Source organism: Numida meleagris, chromosome 2, assembly GCF_002078875.1.
Source record: "Numida meleagris isolate 19003 breed g44 Domestic line chromosome 2, NumMel1.0, whole genome shotgun sequence".
Lineage (NCBI taxonomy): Eukaryota > Metazoa > Chordata > Aves > Galliformes > Numididae > Numida > Numida meleagris.
The window spans coordinates 42,807,185-42,825,923 of record NC_034410.1 but is presented as its reverse complement, the minus strand read 5'-3'; the positions used below and the strand labels follow the sequence as shown (position 1 = coordinate 42,825,923).

At 45.8% G+C, this 18,739-nt stretch overlaps 2 protein-coding genes across 6 annotated transcripts in view; one reads left to right on the top strand and one right to left on the bottom strand.

The window, feature by feature from the left end:
- CCR9 (C-C motif chemokine receptor 9) lies at positions 4,214 to 9,479 on the top strand. 2 transcript variants are annotated; one of them, XM_021388742.1, is made up of 3 exons: positions 4,214 to 4,361; positions 6,553 to 6,611; positions 6,943 to 9,479. In XM_021388742.1, exons 2-3 carry the CDS (start codon positions 6,573 to 6,575, stop codon positions 8,104 to 8,106), a joined length of 1,203 nt encoding a protein of 400 aa, XP_021244417.1. In that variant the 5' UTR covers positions 4,214 to 4,361; positions 6,553 to 6,572; the 3' UTR covers positions 8,107 to 9,479. The 2 variants fall into 2 exon arrangements, with proteins under 2 accessions (XP_021244417.1, XP_021244418.1); XM_021388743.1 differs by lacking the exon at positions 4,214 to 4,361 and adding an exon at positions 4,370 to 4,740.
- The window catches only part of FYCO1 (FYVE and coiled-coil domain containing 1), a 34,540-nt gene continuing 28,824 nt past the window's right edge, over positions 13,024 to 18,739 (bottom strand). For all 4 annotated transcript variants that reach the window (XM_021386885.1, XM_021386888.1, XM_021386886.1 and 1 more), the window contains 3 exons: positions 18,165 to 18,375; positions 15,566 to 15,675; positions 13,024 to 15,126 (listed from right to left, as the gene is read on the bottom strand). In XM_021386885.1, coding sequence (XP_021242560.1) covers positions 15,051 to 15,126; positions 15,566 to 15,675; positions 18,165 to 18,375 — 397 coding nt within the window. In that variant the 3' untranslated portion in view covers positions 13,024 to 15,050. The remainder of the gene's footprint in view (positions 15,127 to 15,565; positions 15,676 to 18,164; positions 18,376 to 18,739) is intronic.

The window sequence follows — 18,739 nt, the reverse complement described above, 5'->3', positions numbered from 1 at the left end:
ACAGTGCAGCCACAGATGTAACTTCACTTTCAGTATTGCTCACTCCTTTTATCTGGGAGTTCACAATTGCTTTTTTTCAGTGGGTAAAAAAGGTGATGACCTCTCATAAAAGTAACACTACAAGTAGGAAAATAATGGATTATTTGTGGTGATCTGGTTTACAGCATCTGGCTCTCTGAAAAAGAATGAGTGGAGCTGGGAATAAGCAGCCAGCTGTGGGAGAAGTGTGGGCTGATGCCACCACATACCTGCACCTAGAGGTTCAGCTGACATGAAGACAGAATCATAGGATGGTTTGGATTGGAAGGGATCTTCAAAGACCATCTCGTTCCTTGCACTCACAATGCTAGATACTTTACTAGCATTTTCTGATGTTTTCCTTTTTCACGTTTGGGGTTCAAAAGCTTGCAGCTATATTTCAGCATATTTTACTGACAAGAAGACAACTTTTCCCAGAGGACTCTATGAGCTCCTGCCAGTTCAGAATCATACAGTCTGAGCGTTACTGTGGGACACACGAGGTTGCTCAGCAAGTGAGTATTTCACAGTGTGACAGGGCCATCAGATTTAGGACAAAGCCCCTTCAGGTATGCCTCACCTGCTACACCTTCCAGAGTCTCGCATGAAGGCTAAATGTAATAGTGTAGCACCAAGGGAAACCAAAGATCTGTACTTTGTCCCAGTCAAAGTAATTCTCTAAGGAAGGGGGGAAAAAAAACGGCGCAAGTTGGTATTTTGCCATGCCTTCCTCTCCGATTTGAGATCTTAAACAGCTATGAGTGTGAAGAATCTACCTCATAATTCTGGTTATTCTGATCCCTAACTGCATTAAAGCATTGATGCGCTGTGGCTCACAGCACCCAATGGCAAGGTGTGTTGGCGGCTGTGGTGCCTGCTTTGCTGGAAGATGCTCTCATCTACAGGCTGAATGCTTCGTCTCCTGGAAATATTTCCTAGCTAAAATGTTGCCTGGGGTGTTCTCCATCCACCTCAGCACTGCACTGACTGAGAGCCCCCCTTCATAGCACTGCTGGGAGGTAGGCCAATGCGTCAAGGCTGGGTGTTTCTGTGGGAATCCTATAATTAGCCTTTCTCTTTCTTTGCCACCAAAATTTCCATGGGGTTTGCCAGAAGCCTTGCTAAGAGGAATGGTTTTATGATGCTTTGTAGGACCCTAAGAAGACTGCACCTTCCTCTTCACCCTTATGCGTATGTCTGACACTGATCAGCTTGCAGTCATAGCCGGCTATTGCTGCTCCCCTGGCATTGCTCAGCAGCTCTGCAGCTATCTTCAAACAGCTGCTCTTCTTGGACTTCACACATGGACTTCTCTGAGACCTAGCCTATTTTTTCCAGCTGAAGGCTATCTTGTTCCTTGTTGACATTATAGTGGTCCAAACTACTAAGAAATGCTTCTCAGGGGTTAAAAGTTTAGGCAGAGGCAGAGGAGTGCAGTTCTGAGTAAGTGTTGAGAAAGTGTTGACAACCATAGTGACTCATCCAGCGGCTTTTGAACTCAGTTCTCAGCCAAGGAGTCTCATGTTTCTACGTTAAGAGACTTTTTGGACATGGTAAAGGTTGCTTTTTGGTGATGGCGCTGAAGGTGGGCGATGGTAGCAGGCCTGCCTTTTGACAGCCACAGCTCAAACATTTTTTCCATGCAGCTTGGCTGGTCTGAGGATAGGAAGAGAGATAAAGGGCAGCAGAGTGATCCTCAGCCACAGGAAAAATCACCTAGCTCATGGCACCCACAATGGCAGCCTACCCTGCCCTTGGTCCAAACAGAGCTGGAGCTGCCCTAGAATATCCTAAGTTGGAAGAGACCCATAAGGATCTTTGAATCCAGCTCCCAACTCCTCACGGCACCACCCAAAAATCAAACCCTATGGCTGAGAGTGCTGTCCAGATGCTTCTTGAACTCAGTACCATGACCACTGCCATGGGGAGCCTGTTCCAGTGCCTGACCACATTCTGGTGAAGAACATTTTCATGATATACAACTTGACCCTCCTCATCACAGCTTCATGCCATTCCCTTGGGTTCTATCACTGCTTACCAGAGAGAGGTGATGAGATGCCCTGCTTGATTTCCTCCTACAAGAGTGCCAACTTGATGCATTCACGGGATAGAGCGAGTAGTTTCTGTTTTTCTGGAGTTTCAGCACATTGTATTTGGGATCGGAGTCATAGAATGGCAGCCTGTGCTTCTACCTGCAAGGGGGCTAGTGGGGGAAGTGGTGAAAACAGGATGCACCCTCAAAAGAACCCCAAACAGGCAGGTCATAAACACATCAAAATTTACAGTTGTGAATTAGACAAACAAGTCTGATAGTTTTAATTACTCTGTGCACACGGCAGAGGCCAGCAGCAGACACAGGCTGTTTGGGAAGCTCCACAGGAATGCAGCATAGCTGCTGGCCAGAGGACAGTGATCTCACCAAGAGCCAGTGCCTCCTTCAGCAGGAGGCCACTGTAGCTGCAGGCTCCCGTAAGCAGACCAAGCAAGGCACTGGGGAAAATCAGTCTTTTTTTCCAGAGGGGTGTGTGTATTTCAGTTCAGATTTAGTGCGAGCACAGCGCAGTTTTTGCTGTGAAAAAGGAAACTTTGAGGTCAGCCTCAGAAGAGGGTGTAACCCCAAGTTTTGTTCTATTTCTGCAAAATCTTTCCAGCACCTGATGAGCGCATCGAGCTGAGCGCATCTCTGTTGTGAGTATGTGGGATAAATAGGGAGTTAAAAACTCACTACCAAGTTGTGTCTTAAATTAAACACCTTGAAGTTGGAAAGAAGACGTAAGCATTGCTAGTGGTCTTTATTTCCCACTTACATTAAACAAACAAAACTTCTGCAATTCAAGTTCTTTTGGCAAGAGTGAAAGCAATATGTTTGTGAGGAACGCAGAGATGCTCATTTTCGTAATGATATGAGCTGAAGGGAAATCACTGGATTTGCTCTGAAGCTAATTATCTGTGGACAGCACAAAGTGTGAGTATGAACAGGGTACACAATTCAGCAGAAATGTGGCAAGATTTGTGATGTTCAAGCTATTATGCCCCAGTTTCCACTGTTGTGGAGAAAAATGACATTTTTGCAATGACAGTAAATGGGAGAAAAAAACAACCAACAGGATTAACAGTGGCCCATGCTCTGGTCTAGAGATATAAGATTTTTTTCCCTGGTCCTGTTTGCTTCTCTGCAGGGTTTCGTCTTCCAAATACAAAGCAGCCGAGCACTTTGCCTGACTCGAAGACACATCCTGTCTGGTTGGAAATCCCTGTCCTTGCCCTCTTCATTCCAGCTAAGGAAGAACATTGGGGCAGGTTTTGCTTTTGAGCAGAAGGCATCAGCAGTGCTGGGTCTTTCCCAGTGTCTGTGCTTGGCCCTGAGGCCACATTGATGGTGGTGCTGAAGGATGGTGCCAATGACAGCTGAGTCCAGCACAAAGTCTATCCCAGTTGTTGCTTTTCTCTTAATTACTGGCTGGTAACTGGAACTGAACCTGAATGGCACTGTGGAAATTTTGCTGGGGATGAGTGGAACCAGCATCAGCCATACAGCAGTTCAGCTATGATCGTGGTGTTTGGGCTTCCTATAGAGAAGGGAACTTAAATGTGATTTGCATGCCAGCTTGCTGAGAAGAAGACGCACGATCTGCAGGTTCATGCATTTATCCACCACTTATATCTGCCTTCCTCTTCAGAACTTCTGCTGCGCTCTCATACCAGGTGTGCTACCAGCAAAGGGATCCCGCTGTTACCTGTAGCCCTGCCCTACACTTCCCTGGCTTCACGAGGTGGCTCTGCACCCTCCTGCACACACCAGGCTGCCCTGATGCATTCAGACACATCCTCTGGAGCCACTCAGGTGCCACTGGCAAGCGGCACTAAATCACTGAGCTCCCGTGGCCAAGGGCCAACTCAGAGTGAGCAGGATGGGACCCAGCTCCTCGCTCCCTGGGCACACTGGTGGCTCCCCATTCTTGTTTGGGGATTTTTTTACTACGGTAAGTGTGTTTTTTCACTGGGATGCGACCGTGCTGGCAGCAGCCTCTGCTTTGCCCTGTGCTGGCTGGTGCATCTCAGCCGGAAATAATGATAGAGTCATCTCCCCTTTGTTATTGAAAGAGCTTACCAGAAAAGCCAACAACAACAACAAAAAATATATAAATTTAAAAAAAAAAAAAAAAGTCTGTGTTTGAGCCACCTAAACCGTGCAAACCACAGAGAGAACAGCCGCTCACAGGTTTGATTGGGCCTGGGTCCAGGAGCACACACCCAGTGCAGCCTACAAAGCCCAGGGCTCGGCGTGGCTGCGCAGAACAGGGTGTGCAGCGGTGCGGCCGACCTCCCCGCAGCAACCACCGGTGAGTGCCCTGCTTCCAGCCAACTCGCTTTCCTCAGCGGATGGGGATCTGTATTACAAATGGCCTCTTTAATTTGGAAAACTACCCGCTGACCTCGCCAAGTTAGGATGAATCTTTTCTATTGCAACGAAGATGAGTGGGAGATAATGCAGTTATCTCCCACAGTAACCCCAACCAACCAGCTCTGGCAGCAGATGCTAGAGCAACATTTTGGAAACAAGGTCTGGGGATGGCATCTTGCTCCCTGCACTGACCAATGCACAGTGAGCGCTGAGAGCTGGTTTCTTGAGGTCTGGTTTGTTAATGGGTGGTTTTGGTGAAATCTCCCAGTTCTGCAAGGAGATTTGGACATGCTGAGGAACTCTCAAGCCTGCAGCAGGTAGGAGGCCACTGCGGGAGAAAATCAAGCGCTTGCTGGAGCATCTGAATGGTCATTGTGCCCCAAACCAGATGATTGCTACTATTAATATAACCACTAGCAAGCACAGTGGTAAAACCCCAGTGTGAGGCCACTGCTGTGGTTAGCACACTGCTTCTTCTGCCTCGAGGCTGACTTTGCGATGCTTTGCTTCTCAGACAGTACAAGCCCAGCTCCATTTCCCACTGCCTCCGCATTTACTGTGATGTGAGTAAGCCTGTGTGCTGCAGCGTGGCTGGAGCCACATGGGGACGGGAATGGACACAGAGACGGGGATGGGGGCTTTGCCATGTGCAACAGGGATGGGAGCGTTTTCCACCAGTTTACGCAGCACCGCCCAATATCATTCATGTGTACGCAGCTACAGCTGGTCTTTATTTCTATGTCTTAATATTTAAATGTACATGTTACACAGATGGCTTTTTTTCAGCTGGTTTTTGCTGGTGTGAATTCTGAGCCACGCAGTAGTGTTGTTATGCTTTGGCCGTGTACTTTCCCTGGCAGCCTGCTTTGGAAAGAGGGCAAACAAACACAGAGTTTGAGTTTTGCGCTTCAGAAATTGTGCACCAGGGCGTGGATGGCATTGCTCTAAATTGATATCTGTACTCAGTCCTCCAGGGGCCAACATAATCCTCCATGTAGTTCTGTGTCTTGGTAGAAAATTCAAGAAACCCTGAGCACATGCTTGTGGCTATTTTTATTTCTTCAGTCTCTTCTCAGTGCTCTGCACCGAGACTACTGCTCTTTCATTGAAAAGAACTCGCGCTGCAAACCTCATCCCATATTCACTGAAGTTACTGCGTGGAGACAAAAATGGAAGGCTTGGCCCCCAGTTTGTGCTTTCAGTATCTGAAAACAACTGCTTTACCTTGTTTTGGACTAAATTCCACAATCTCACAAATATTAGCTGCAAACATCCCGCGCTGGGCAGCGTGCGGCTGACACGAGTGCAGGATGCGGAGGCGACCCACTTGCTGCATCAACTCCTGCCCCAGTTAACACTGGGGATGGTGCTTTTGGGTGGTGCATGGGAGAAACCCAAGGGAAAGCACCTGAACCTGACCTGTTCCCCCAGGGAAAGGCTGAGCTCAGTGGTGGCCGTCTGACCCAGCTCATCTGACCTTTGTGACGGCAGCTTGGCTCCTGCACAAAGCGATCTGCAGCAGAAAACAGGCTTTCTAGTGTCTGGGGACATAACAAGCTGCTGTGCGGGGCCCTGCAAGGAGCGTGGCAGCCTGCAGATAAGAGATGCTGCAGGCAGAGTGCAAGGGATGCAAACAGTTGAGCACTGCAAGCTACTCCTGAAGGCAGGTGCTTTTCCTTGCTAGTTGCTAGACAGTTTGCGAGAGACTTGTTAATTACTCTCATGAAGTTATGGTGCTTTCAGATGTGATTTTTGATGTGTGCACTGGGGACTGTACATCTTATTAAAAATGAAATCGCGCTGACCCTAGTACGTCAAAGGGCGTTATCAGCACAGCGGCAGAGAGAAGCTGAAGACCTAATTTGCCCTAAATTTAGTTTTTCCCACATTAAGGATCTTTTCTGCCCCTCTATTAGCAAAATGGAAACATCTCAGAGGCACTGGTTTCTGCTTGGTTTGCTCATCTACCAGCCGGACACGTGTAAAAGGGTGAAAAAGCTCCAGTTCAGAAAGCTAGCTGGGAGCCCCGCTGAGGTTTATATTAAAATAAAATAGTTGAAGAAAAGAGTCACAGTCCTATTTCAAAGCTATTTCAAAGTAGTTGTTCTGCTCCTGTCTTTTCTCTCCAGATTGCAATATCTCCTTCAAGATGAGGGAAAATTGGGTACAGATGGCACTTGCAAGCACAGTGAGTACACACCAGTGTTGCTATGTAATCTTACTTTTTCCTTCCCCCACCATCAGTTTTCTACTCCCAAGAGCCAGTTGTGCTGCCCCACTGTAGCAGTAATACAAAGCTTTCTTCCCCATGTCTTTCCGAGTCTGGATTTTTTATGTATTTGAATCTTCTCTTGGGTGTGGGCACATTTCAAGCCATCTGAAGCCCACTCTGTTTTGCTGATGGCTTGAAATGCCTTTCCCAGCTAAAATGAGAGATGCTGGGAATCTTAAGCTACTTCTGGTGAACTTATGCTCTCCTGGGCCACCTCAATGTGAATTTACCCGGTGTCCCACTACAGGTCCCCCACTCTGGCAAGACCAGCCTGGATTACTACAGGAATGACAGCGCAGGGCTGTCTGTCATTGGGAACCCCGCCAATGACACAGAGCTCGCGTGTGACAGGAGGCAGGTCTGGCAGTTTGCTCGAGCCTTCTTGCCTGTGTTTTTCTGGCTCATCTTCTTTGTGGGCACGGTGGGAAATGCCTTGGTCGTTCTTATCTACTGCAAATACCGCTTCAGGAGGAGCATGATGGACCGCTACCTGCTGCACTTGGCTGTTGCAGATCTGCTCCTCCTTTTCACCCTCCCTTTCTGGGCCACGGCTGCCTCCAGTGGATGGATCTTTAGAAATTTCATGTGCAAAGTTGTCAATAGCATGTATAAGATCAACTTCTACGGCTGCATTTTGTTTCTAACATGCATCAGTTTTGACAGGTACATCACCATTGTTCAAACAACAAAAGCTAAATCTTCCAAGCAAAGGCGGATCCTGCGCAGCAAACTAGTGTGCTTGGCTGTCTGGCTGGCATCTGTCAGCCTGTGCCTCCCTGAGATCATGTACAGCCAGAGCAAGCAGATCGGTGCGGTGATGGTGTGCAAAATGATGTACCCGCCCAACGTTGGCAGGGCCTTCAGAGTTGCTGTCCTGGCTCTGAAAGTCACTATAGGCTTCTTCCTCCCGCTCCTGGTCATGATCATTTGCTACACCCTGATCATCCACACCCTCCTCCAAGCCAAAAGATGCCAAAAGCAGAAGTCATTAAAGATCATCACCATGATCATCACTGCCTTTCTCCTCTCTCAGTTCCCATACAACATTGTTTTGCTGATCAAGACCATCAACATGTACACCGGGGCGGTGTACAGCTGCCAGGCCATCAATGGGCTGGACATTGGGCTGCAGGTCACCCAGAGCATTGCCTTCCTCCACAGCTGCCTCAACCCCTTCCTCTACGTCTTTGCTGGGGAGCGCTTCCGGGTGGCGCTGGCCAGGATGGTGCGGAGCACTGGCCGCTACTGGCCTGGGGGCCAAGAGCAGTGCTCCTCCTTGGGTGACAGCATGGAGCACAGCTCCAACTGGTCCTTTGCCATGCTGGGGCGGCGGCGGGTGAGGAACTCACTCACCCTCAGCACCCACTTGACCTCCTCTGTTGTTCCTGCCTCATGCCAAGTCCTTGTGTAAGCCAGTGCCTCCTGAGGGGTACCAAGCATGTCCTTTCAGACATCGTTCCTGCACCCCAAAGATTGCCTTGGAGGAGGGCTGGCCTCCTTGTTTGCCTCCAGGACTAAGCAGGGACATTGAGGGCCCTACATGTGCCTCCTTTGTGCCCTGCCTAGCCAGACCAGGCCTCTCTCATGAAGGGAAGTGAAACCTTCAGCACCACTCAGCAAAATGGAGCCAGGCGTGTTGTGAGCCGAGCTGACAGAAGATAAGAGCTATCTCTGAGGCAGCTCTTAGAACCCATCCGTGGCTCAAAACACAGCCCAAATAGCAAGCCTCTCAGGAAAGCCATGAGACAGCAGCAGCAGCAGGATGAGCCATCTTCCCGTCCATGGGGAGCAGTGAGAAGGAGCTGAGCCCTCGCTGCAGACCGGCTCCGTGATAACTCGATTACTGGCCATTGCTTGGTTTCAGAACGCGAAGGCTGTTCCCTGCATGCATGGACACAATGCTGCTTTGTGGGACAGGCAAAGGAAAGCTAATATTCTGTGTTCACTACTGAATTAGATCTTTCTCCTGTATTTTAGCTCTTTGATGTAGGGTGAGAGTAGACGCAATGAATTTGCTGCGGTTTATATTTCTCTGCATTGACAAGCTACAACTCTCAATAAGAATCCAAGACCATTGGATGCTCTGAGTTTTCTGTCCCTGAGCACCCACACCCCAAACCCAAGATTCAACAAAACATCGGTGATGAGCCGATACCTTTGCAAAGACGACAAAATACGTTTAGCCCAGAACTGATGAGACAGAGAGTCATTAGGTCTCAAACCTATTGCTAGCAACATTTTGGTTGAGATGCTCTTCTTGGGGCTGGTGGAGGCTGAGGTGCCTGTAGGTGGGAGCTGCGGCAAACCTACTAGTTTCTTGGAAACTGAGGATGGGCCAACATTGGCACCAGAAGGGCACGGGAGGTCTGGGGCACCACAAGGTTCCCAGCAATCCCAGTTCCTCCCCCCAGGCACCCGTGAGCCTTACGCTGCTGGTTTTAGTGCTCAGGAGGCTTTCTTGTACATAACCAATTTTAACCTGCTTTGGCATTAGATGACTATAAATCATTAAAGCATCTTGGTAAACACCGGCTTTCTGCAAGGCTTGGCACTGCTTTCCTGACTAACACAGTAAATCTGGGGAGATGGGGTTCTACTTTGATATCCATTTTTTGAGTGTTTTTTATTATTATTATTATTCATTTTTTGCTTAGAGAAATAAATGCTGAAAGAGACATGCATTTTTTCCTATATGTGTCAAGGTGGTGTTTATGATTTGTGTTGAGCTCAAATTGAGCAGAAGCTGAAATTCCCTTCAATAAAGCACTGTCATATACAGCGTGAGGATGAACTGGTGGTGTCTTTGCCTACAAGCCTGCGTTCAGCTTTGCATCCATACGCCCAACCTGTTTCCTCCCGTGTCTGAGGAGAAGCAAAAAGCCGCCTTACGTTTGCGGTTCCCAGCAACCTGACAACAGACGCACAACACACTGAAGTACGAAGATGTGCCCACTCACCCAAATGGGGGGCAATAGTGTGGGGACATCCACGCTCCTGCCCAGGGACTGCCCCAGGAGAGCTGCCCTGCCCTGGGAGGTCTGCACACAACATGAGCGGTGAAGGCAGCAGGTGTCCCCAAGTTGTCCCCCCAGTTGTCACACGGGAGCGACACACAAAACCTCCTCAGCTTCAAATACACACAGCCGACCTAAAAAATCCCCTTCCGAGCTTCCACTTGCAGGGAAAAGGGTGGAAATGAGGGCCTGAGAAATGACCCCTCCCCGCTCCAGCACTGCTCTCCATAGCAATAATTCAAGCAAGAGGACTTACCCCGCTCCCGAAATGCTGTCCTCCCAAAACACAGGTGTGCAAGCCTCGGCTGCTACATGCCCGGTGGCTGCGAGCAGTGGGTGGCAACGAGGGACGCTCACATTTTGGCGCACAGGTGAGTGCTGCGCCTTTGCTCAGCACAACCGCAGTGGGAAATTCTCATGCGGGGCCAGCGAGTGAAACTGCTGAGGCTGGTGACACAGCGGTGAACTTTCAGCAGGTCGGGGCGCCGGGTCATCCCCCGGTCACAGGCGTCCTGCTCTGAGTCAGGCAGTGCCTGCACTGCGTGCTCCCAGCAGGGCTCGGTGCGGAGGTGCTGCTCCTCAGGGGCCTCCCTGCTGTGTGTGTGCATCCCTCTCCATTTTGGTGTATGGTCCCAACCTTTTCACCCCTCAGCACCTGTTAAGCGTTATGGCCCAGAGGCCCCAAGCTGGGGATGAGGCACTCCATCTACCAGCGAGCAGAGCAGCACAGCCAGCCGCTCCTGAGGCCCCGTGAGTCAGCCAGCTGGGCTTTGCCTCAGTCACCCACAGAAAACATCTGTCTGCAGAAAATAAGGTCTCGGTCAAATGACAAGGAGGCTTCTGAAAGCCTCAAGTAGGCCAGGAGCCCACTGCCTCATTCCTAGATTTCCCAGACTATGCAAAGCCGTGTCATAACAGGGACTGCTGCCAGTAGCTCTGAATTGTCATTATTTCCGTGTCTCAAAGGCCCCCGGAGGTGGCCGTGACCGTCCGGCCATCACGTAGCATCGCAGCAGCCTGCTGTGGTCTGAGGAGAGAAAGCGACATGAGAGCCGAGGAGGAAATGCCACTTCCTGCAGACAAACCTGTTCAACCAAAGGCAGCTCCCACCCGAAACACAGACAGGGACGCCTCTTCCAGGGAGCAGAGCAACTACGGGACCAGTAAGGATTGTCACGGCTGCTGCAAGCATCACTTGACGTCACAGTGAGTAATGTAGTATGGTTGTATTCATCCTGAAACCTGAACTATTGATCTGAGTTTGGTACATGTAAAGTCACCATTTCCATTTCACCAACCCCCTGTGATTTCACTGCTCAGACACCACAGTCCCCATGGCTTTAAGTGCTGTTTTTTTCGGAGCCTCCGGGGCTATAGGAGTTTTGAAACCTTGTAATCGGACTGCAAAGTGACAGTCTGAGGACTAATGGAGAGTATATCGCTGTCCCATGGCAGTCACACACTTTCACATAGTCCACACAGCAGTACTGGGTGTGCCAAGGCCAATAACTGGGGCTGACAGTAGGAAACTGGTGTGTTAAAACGCCATATAAGACAGCGTTATGGCTGGGATCGTCTTGGCCTTAGCACCGAGGATGTCTTGTTTAATAAGGCTGAGAATTGATTACTGGAGATTTACACACAGACTTTCAGCAGCTACAGCCTCCATCGTAGAGCTGCACAGCAAGGTACAGCCATTACACGTCTATTTGGTCATGCAAAACTTAATCTTTGCAGTTCCCTTGTACTCCAGGCTAGGCACGGCAGAGACTCAATTCCAGTGACGCTTCTGAGCTTCTGCTTGCAGCCCCCAGCAGAAATCTCCCATGAAGACACAGAAATTAGCAGCAACTAAACAAAAGAAGAGATGACTGATGGTGGGCAGGCCTCTAGTACTCCTGTCCCCATTCCGACGGCCCCAGCAGCTCAGGTTAGCCAACACGGGGTCGAGCCTACAGCTGCAAATAGATGTTTCTCCATCTCCTCCAAGGCAAGGAGCAGAGGTGACAGGTGAAGAGTGCCTCTGACTCACACAAACATTCAGCATAAATGGACTCAATCTCATTTTCTACGTTTCTAATTTTTCCTTATTTTCCAACTTTTTTTCTTCCAGCCTAGAAGTAGACCTGATTTATCTTCAAGACAAAGCTATCTCTACATGGCACAAAGCAGACGTACACTCTCAATGATACAGAAGTTTTTTTAATTCCTGAGGTTATAAAAGGAAAAAAAAAAGCATCAAGAAACATTCCAGTACATAACTGTCTACATCTCTGTAACTGCACAGATGCTGGGATACACAGATCTCTTTTTCCCCCAAGTGGAACGTGAAATTTGATGTGAATGGGTTTGCAATTCTTTGGCAGCAAAAACCAAAATATGTTTCTGAACAAGTTACAGTATAAGTGTCTGAGTGTAATTAAAACTATAGTGCAATTTCAATTTTTTAAAAGAGCAAATTCAGGCTTTTGTAGCAGTGCTACTTCTTGCTGTGCAAATCCTAGTGACTTTTCATAAAGCAACACTGAGTAATGTTGAGTAAAGGAACATTGTCATTTTCTTAAAATAACTATATTTCCTCTGCATAAATCCCTGCATAAACAAATTACCCTTCCTTGTTCTAGCAACCAGGAAAAACACACCATTAGATACATTGACTTCTTATACACTCTTTGTGTATAAGGTCACAGGTGTGACATCTCCTTAAGTCGGTTTTGTGACGGATTTTAAATATTTCTCTTAATTGCATTGCTGGGGATAGTCTTTCAACCAAAGGCCCAATACAACAAGACAGCTGAATATCTGTAGGCAAACAGATGTACCAGCATTGAAGGCATAGCTCGCACGGACAGGTTCTTTACAAATGGGGGTGTAAAGCGCTTGAGTGAAGTCTCTTGCACGAACCTCCACCTGTGGGAAGTCCTAGATCAGGGTCCCGTGACTCCAGTAATAAATGGTCTGGGACAATCACACAACAGCTCTGTAACAAGAGCAGGTTCTTTACTGTGTGCTCTGCACAGCCCCTGAGGTGGAAAAGACTCCGTCACCTAGGTGACATGATGGGCTCCTTTACTTTAACAGATCCTTCAAGCAGCTGCACTCATGTCCTTGTTGCACCTTTACCTGCTGGAGTATTTCCTCTACTGAAACTTCTGCTTAAATGCTCTCCTCTGTGAGAAGCAAACATTGGCTTTTCATCTTTTAACTACAGGCTTTCTCTCCTCCTCTTAGCCCTCTTTCAGAGAGCAAAAAAGCCATAAAACTTCTCTCATGAGGCAGGACAGCCTGAAGAAAAGATACCATAAAGACTCAAATGCTAAATAAAAATCATCCAGCGTTTTTATTACCCACCTCTCAAACACAAGTTTCAGCAAACCTCAGGGCTGTCTACACAAAAAACCTGCAGGGAAAAATCTGGCCTACTACATGGAACCAGTTACTTTAAGAATTAAATAAACGGTGCCTTAAAAACATTTGCTATTGAATGAAAAAAAATCTTCAGAACAAGGATGCAGAGAGGAAATCCAGAGGCAAGCCTGTCAAATGATTTTGACTGCACATAACTCAAATACTTCTGAGCAGAGATGTCGTATTTTGGCCTAAAACATTTGACAGCGTCCCTTTAACTTACATTTGGCATTTTAATAAAGATCTCCTATTCAGATTAGTATTCTAAATAAAACAACAAGATGCTTTTAAAAATCACACCTAAAAGCTTAAAGGAAAACTGCAGCAGACTTCATAACAGCTGTGTGAAATTGCATAGCGTACCATACACAGTATCCATTCTTCAGCAATAAATAAACTCTTCTTGCCCACTTAAATATAAAATGTAGCTTCAACACTGAAATATGCCATAATTAATGAACAGAGCAGTGTGTCATTTATCGCCCACTTCGGTTTCTTGTCCAACTCATTCTCACGCACGAGGCCAGGGAAGGGTCTAACTCCTTCTGCATCCTGTTACTCAGGAAGAGTAAAGCAGCACGCACCTTCCAGCGACCCCTCTGCCCAGCACAGCACGTCACAAGTACTAGGAAGAGATGTTGAAGAGTAAACCATCCAGGAGCCAGACAGCCTCGCTGAAAGGGCCCCCATTTCAGCTTGGTGCCAACCTGAATGCAAGTCCTTGTTGGAAAGCCCTGAACATGCAACTTAAAGTCCAGGTGGTCCATGAAGGGCAGTTATTCTTTCACAATCTTCTTCGGGATCAGTGTTTTTATACATTGTTAACAACGGAATGAATGATTAGCAACCTTTAGCTTTATCTGCGGTATTTTTTTTTTCCAGAAATTTCCCTATACCTCAAACTGTTACTATGTAAATGTCAAACACTGCCTTGTGTCCATCTTTTAGCAACCGGCCTATTGTTGTAGAATCAGATACCCCATGGAGGGTTCCCTAAGGGCTGGATATGCATTCAATTTCAGATGGACTTTTGGAGACCAATTCAAAAATTATGGCTGCCTTCCACTTAGTCTACAGAAAGTCATTGCTGGCCTCCTCAGAGATTGTGCTTTCTTGTGAATGCTGCTGACCAAGGTGCTAAAGCAGGAAAAAGAAATGCTCTTCTTCCAAGTGTCACACAGTGAGCAGTACTTGATTCTACAAATTAAACACCTGATTCTGCCACCGGTACTCACCATAAGAGCTGATTTCAGTGGAACAACTTACGAAGCACGGTGAGCAAAAGTGAAATAAATTGTTGCTTCATTACTTATTGCTTTGTAACTGGTATTAAAGACCAAAGCATTTGTAAAAGCCAGTTAAGACTTACCAAATCTTAGCTCAAAAATGTAGAAAACCCCTATATTTGCTGCTTATAAAACTTGAAAGAGATAAAAAATTCTAGATGGATTACAATATATATCTGTGAAGATTGAAGGATTGCATAGTTGCTGTTCTGACTGTAAGAGCAGTAGAGCAGAATGGAAATGGGTATGTTTATTCCTCAGTGAAGAGGTCAACAAAAGTATGTATTTTTATTTAAATTTCCTTTTGAAGGATATTTTTGTAAGAAAAGTCATTCAATTTTCAGTAGAGAATTTCAGTTTGCATTTAGTCACTTCCACACTTCTTTCCCCACTGAAAAAAATTTGGCTGGAACATTACTTGACCTGTTGAATCGAACAAGATGGCTTCTGAGCAATCTGTACACAGTACAGAACCATTAGTGTTCCTAAAAAGGCTTTGTTCATCTAGTGTATACATGCTCTCTATGTGCATTATAACTATTGCATAGTTTCAAAGTCTTCAGATAGTGGTAATCACAATGCTTACATATACATAAATAATAGCATTTCTTACAAATTTAATTAAAAATAACACAGTGTATTCAAGGCTATGGAAAATCACTTCCATCGTAGATGACAGGTCGCTCAACAGTCAAGTGATAAAACACTCTCTTTGAAATAAATCTGTCAAGAAACAAAAGGAAGAGGAAGGTGATTGTGTTAGCTGAAATCAACTAGACAGAAAGTCTTAAAAGTTTATTCATTTTACACTCAGGCAAAAAAATGACTGGTGTTAAAGAGAGATTTTTCTGCACAAAGGCTGTCAGGTCTCTTGTTACAAAGATAACATTCCTGACTAAACTGTCTGAGAAAGAATCACAACCAACTTGCTTACTTCTCTTAACCTTCTCAGATGTTGACACAAACAAGTTAAAGTCTGCTATGGTGGGGAGAAAAAACAACAAAGAAGAAGAACAACCAAAACTCAGGCTGAAGATCTTTAGGCAAGCAGGGAGCAATTTCTTACACTTGCGTCCAAACAGCAGAATAATGATACATCTAAGTAGTTGCACAGCCTGAAAAACCAAGTTTATTTCACCTTTTACACTCAGGTGGGACCTACCTGGAAAATGTGTTGTCGAATATCAGTGTGTAGATTCCAGAGTTTCTGACTTTCATCTGTCCTCTGATGGTTTCCTTATGAGAATTGCAGCGGGTCATGGGAATAAGAACCTGGAATTCAATATAAATCAAACTGAAACTTGCTATTTGACCTAAAAACTGACATTTGCCTTCAGAAAAATATTTACACTTTAAATTCCTAAAATGCGTATATGCTTGAAAAACTATTCATTTTCACTGATTAGCATTACAAGTTCACCCAAAGTAAAGTCTTATAGTATGACACCTGTTTTCCTTTGACACCATCTTTCCAGCATTAAGTTATGGCTAGAAATCTCAGTTTTAGGGAAAGATTCAAGTTCTCATCATGTTTTTATGTTTTTAGAATAAGCAAGTTTACTAACACCAGAAGTGTTATATTAAATCTGTACAAACATAGCCAAGAGCAGAATTAGCTAATTTATGCCTTTTGATACATGCTTCATACTCCCTGTGTTATTCAGATCATGGGGCAGATCCTCCTGGAAATTATGCTACGGCACATGGAAAACAAGGTGGTGACTGATGACAGCCAACATGCCTTCATCTTGAAAGAAAAAATTGTGCCTGACCAATTTAGAGTTTAAAGCATTTATGGATAAGGGTAGAGCAACTGGTGTCATCCATCTGGACTTGTGCAAAGCATTTGACACTGTCCCACATGACATTCTTGTCTCTAAAGTGAAGAGATAAGGATTGACAGATAGACTACTCGTTGGATAAGAAATTGGCTGGATGGTCACACTCAAACAGTTGTGGCCAACAGCTTGATTTGCAGGTGGAGACCAGTGATTAATGATGTCCTTTTGGGTTGGTATTGGGAGTTGCACTAATGAACATCTTTATTGGTGATAGAGACAGTGGGATTGAGAGCACCCTCAGCAAGTTTGCGGATGACACCAAGCTGTGAGGTGCTGTCGACACACAGATTGGAAGAGATGCCATCCAGAGAGACCTTGACAGGCTTGAGAGGTGGGCCTGCGCAAACCTCATGAAATTCAACAGTCAGGAGCAAGATCCTGCACCTAGGTCAGGGCGATCCCAAACACGAACAGTCTGAGCAGAGAATGGATTGAGAGCTGCCCTGAGAAGGACTTAGGGGTGTTGGTTGATGAGAAGCTCAACACGAACCAGCAACGTGTGCTTGCAGACCAGGCAGCCAACCATGTCCCTGGCTGCATCAAAAGCAGTGTGACTAGAGGGGCAAGGGAAATGACTGTCCCCTTCTACTCCACTCTTATAATGTCCCACCTGAAGCTTGTTCAGCCTGGAGAAGAGAAGGCTCTCAGGAGATGTTATAGCAGCCTTCCAGTACCTAATTGGGCTCTCAAGGAAAGCTGAGGTGGGACTTTTTGTAAGGGAGTGAAGTCATAGGACAAGGAGTAATGGCTTTAAATTGAAAGAGGGTAGATTTATAATGGACATTAGGAAGAAATTATTTACTCTGAGGGCGGTGAGGCAGAGGAACGGGTTGCCCAGAGTAGCTGTGTATTCCTCATCCTTGAAATGTTCAAGGCCAGGTTGGATGGGGCTTCAGGAAACCCAGTCTAGTGGGAGGTGTCCTGGCCAATGGGAGGGGGTTGGAAACAGATGGCCTATAAAGTCCTTTCCAACTCAAACCATTCTATGACTCTACAAGATAAGATTTCTCAGCAAATTTAACTGTGTATCTAAATTTATAGCAGAAGTGGGTGTAACCATCTATCCTGTAGAATTCTGGCAGAGACACTGGTTTTCACCTCAGAACAGCAGATGCCACAGATCAAGGACAACCCAAGAGAACCCAAAGTTATTTCAAATAGATATATCAAGACAGAAGCAACAGTCTTACACCTTCAGATGAACAAAACATACATTTTACTTGGAGTTATTTATTCTGGAGTGAACTGACTCATGCTGCATAAGCATTTTTTATTCGTCCAATGAAATCACAACCTTAGACCCTTCCCTGATATGGTGTGTTCAAACAACAACTATCCAGTCTTTACTTAAACTTTGGAATGAGCTGAGTAACATAGATTCTCTTAATACACAATCCTCATATAATACATACAGTACATATAAAACCTGGTACCTTGGGCACTGACAAAGTGATTTTGCAAGACATGGGCACATCATCAATACCCTTAAACACACGCTCGACTCTTAAGAAATGCAAACAACCCAATCCATTTATCTGTTTCCTTCTGGTCTCTACTTAGGAGCCTGGCAAGATCAGCCCTAAGCAGCCACAAATCAAGCAGTATTGAGGAGGAAGAAAAGAAGAATTTTGCAGGCTTAAGCTTTAATTTTTGCTTAATAATAGTGAGTGACGATGAGACTGGTAGAAGCAATAGTGTTTTTCAACTCAACTTTGGCAGGCAGTGTTAAATAATTAAAGATGTAGCTCTGCCCCGAGGAAAACATAATTGGAAAAAAGAACTTCTAATCCAATAGCAATTAGCACCATTGTGGAGATCAGCTGGCTATGCAGGCTGATTCCTCTGGGGAGCCTACTGAAGTATATTACACTTTCTAAGGTAGAAAAGAAACAAAAATCCCACAGGGAAATACAGCCTTACTTTGCACTGATCCAGTGGTGTGTCCTCTGATTCTTGGTAGACGACGCTGAAAGAGATGCTTTTAGGGTCTGATGAAAATATCCAACTAATTGTTAGCCCAATCTCTGTAACAGTGATGGGAATGATACTGTAAGTGCTGGATTTAATGAACAGTTCTCTGTTGCCTTCCCCAAAATTTGTAATCTCCTCCACTGTAAGGGGTAATTTGACCCTGTAAGTGAGAAAAATACAATCACTTGATCCAATCTAATAGCTGAGACAAAAACAATAGTCATCATTTTTTATTTTCTGTATATTTGAGGCAGTCTCCACAGCAACTTTGGGACAGGTCTAACAAGATGCAGGAAAATTCAGCCTTGGATGAAAGCAAGACCTGCAGAAAAGATGAAAGTATTTTCACTGCTTTAGCAAATATGGATGTTATTCACTTATTTATTTCATTTTAACTAGAAAAATCTTTTTTGAATAAAGCTTTTTAGAGCTCTCCTGATTTAAAAAAAGTCTGCTGCCCTCTACTGTTCCTTTCACAGAGAAATGTAAACAAAAATTAGTCTATTTATTATTCTCGTCTAGAC

Coding starts and splice junctions, on each gene's coding strand:
- CCR9 (XM_021388742.1), top strand. CDS start 6,573: ATGAGGGAAAATTGGGTACAGATGGCACTTGCAAGCACA. Junction 6,612..6,942: donor AGATGGCACTTGCAAGCACA/GTGAGTACACAC, acceptor GTCCCACTACAG/GTCCCCCACTCTGGCAAGAC.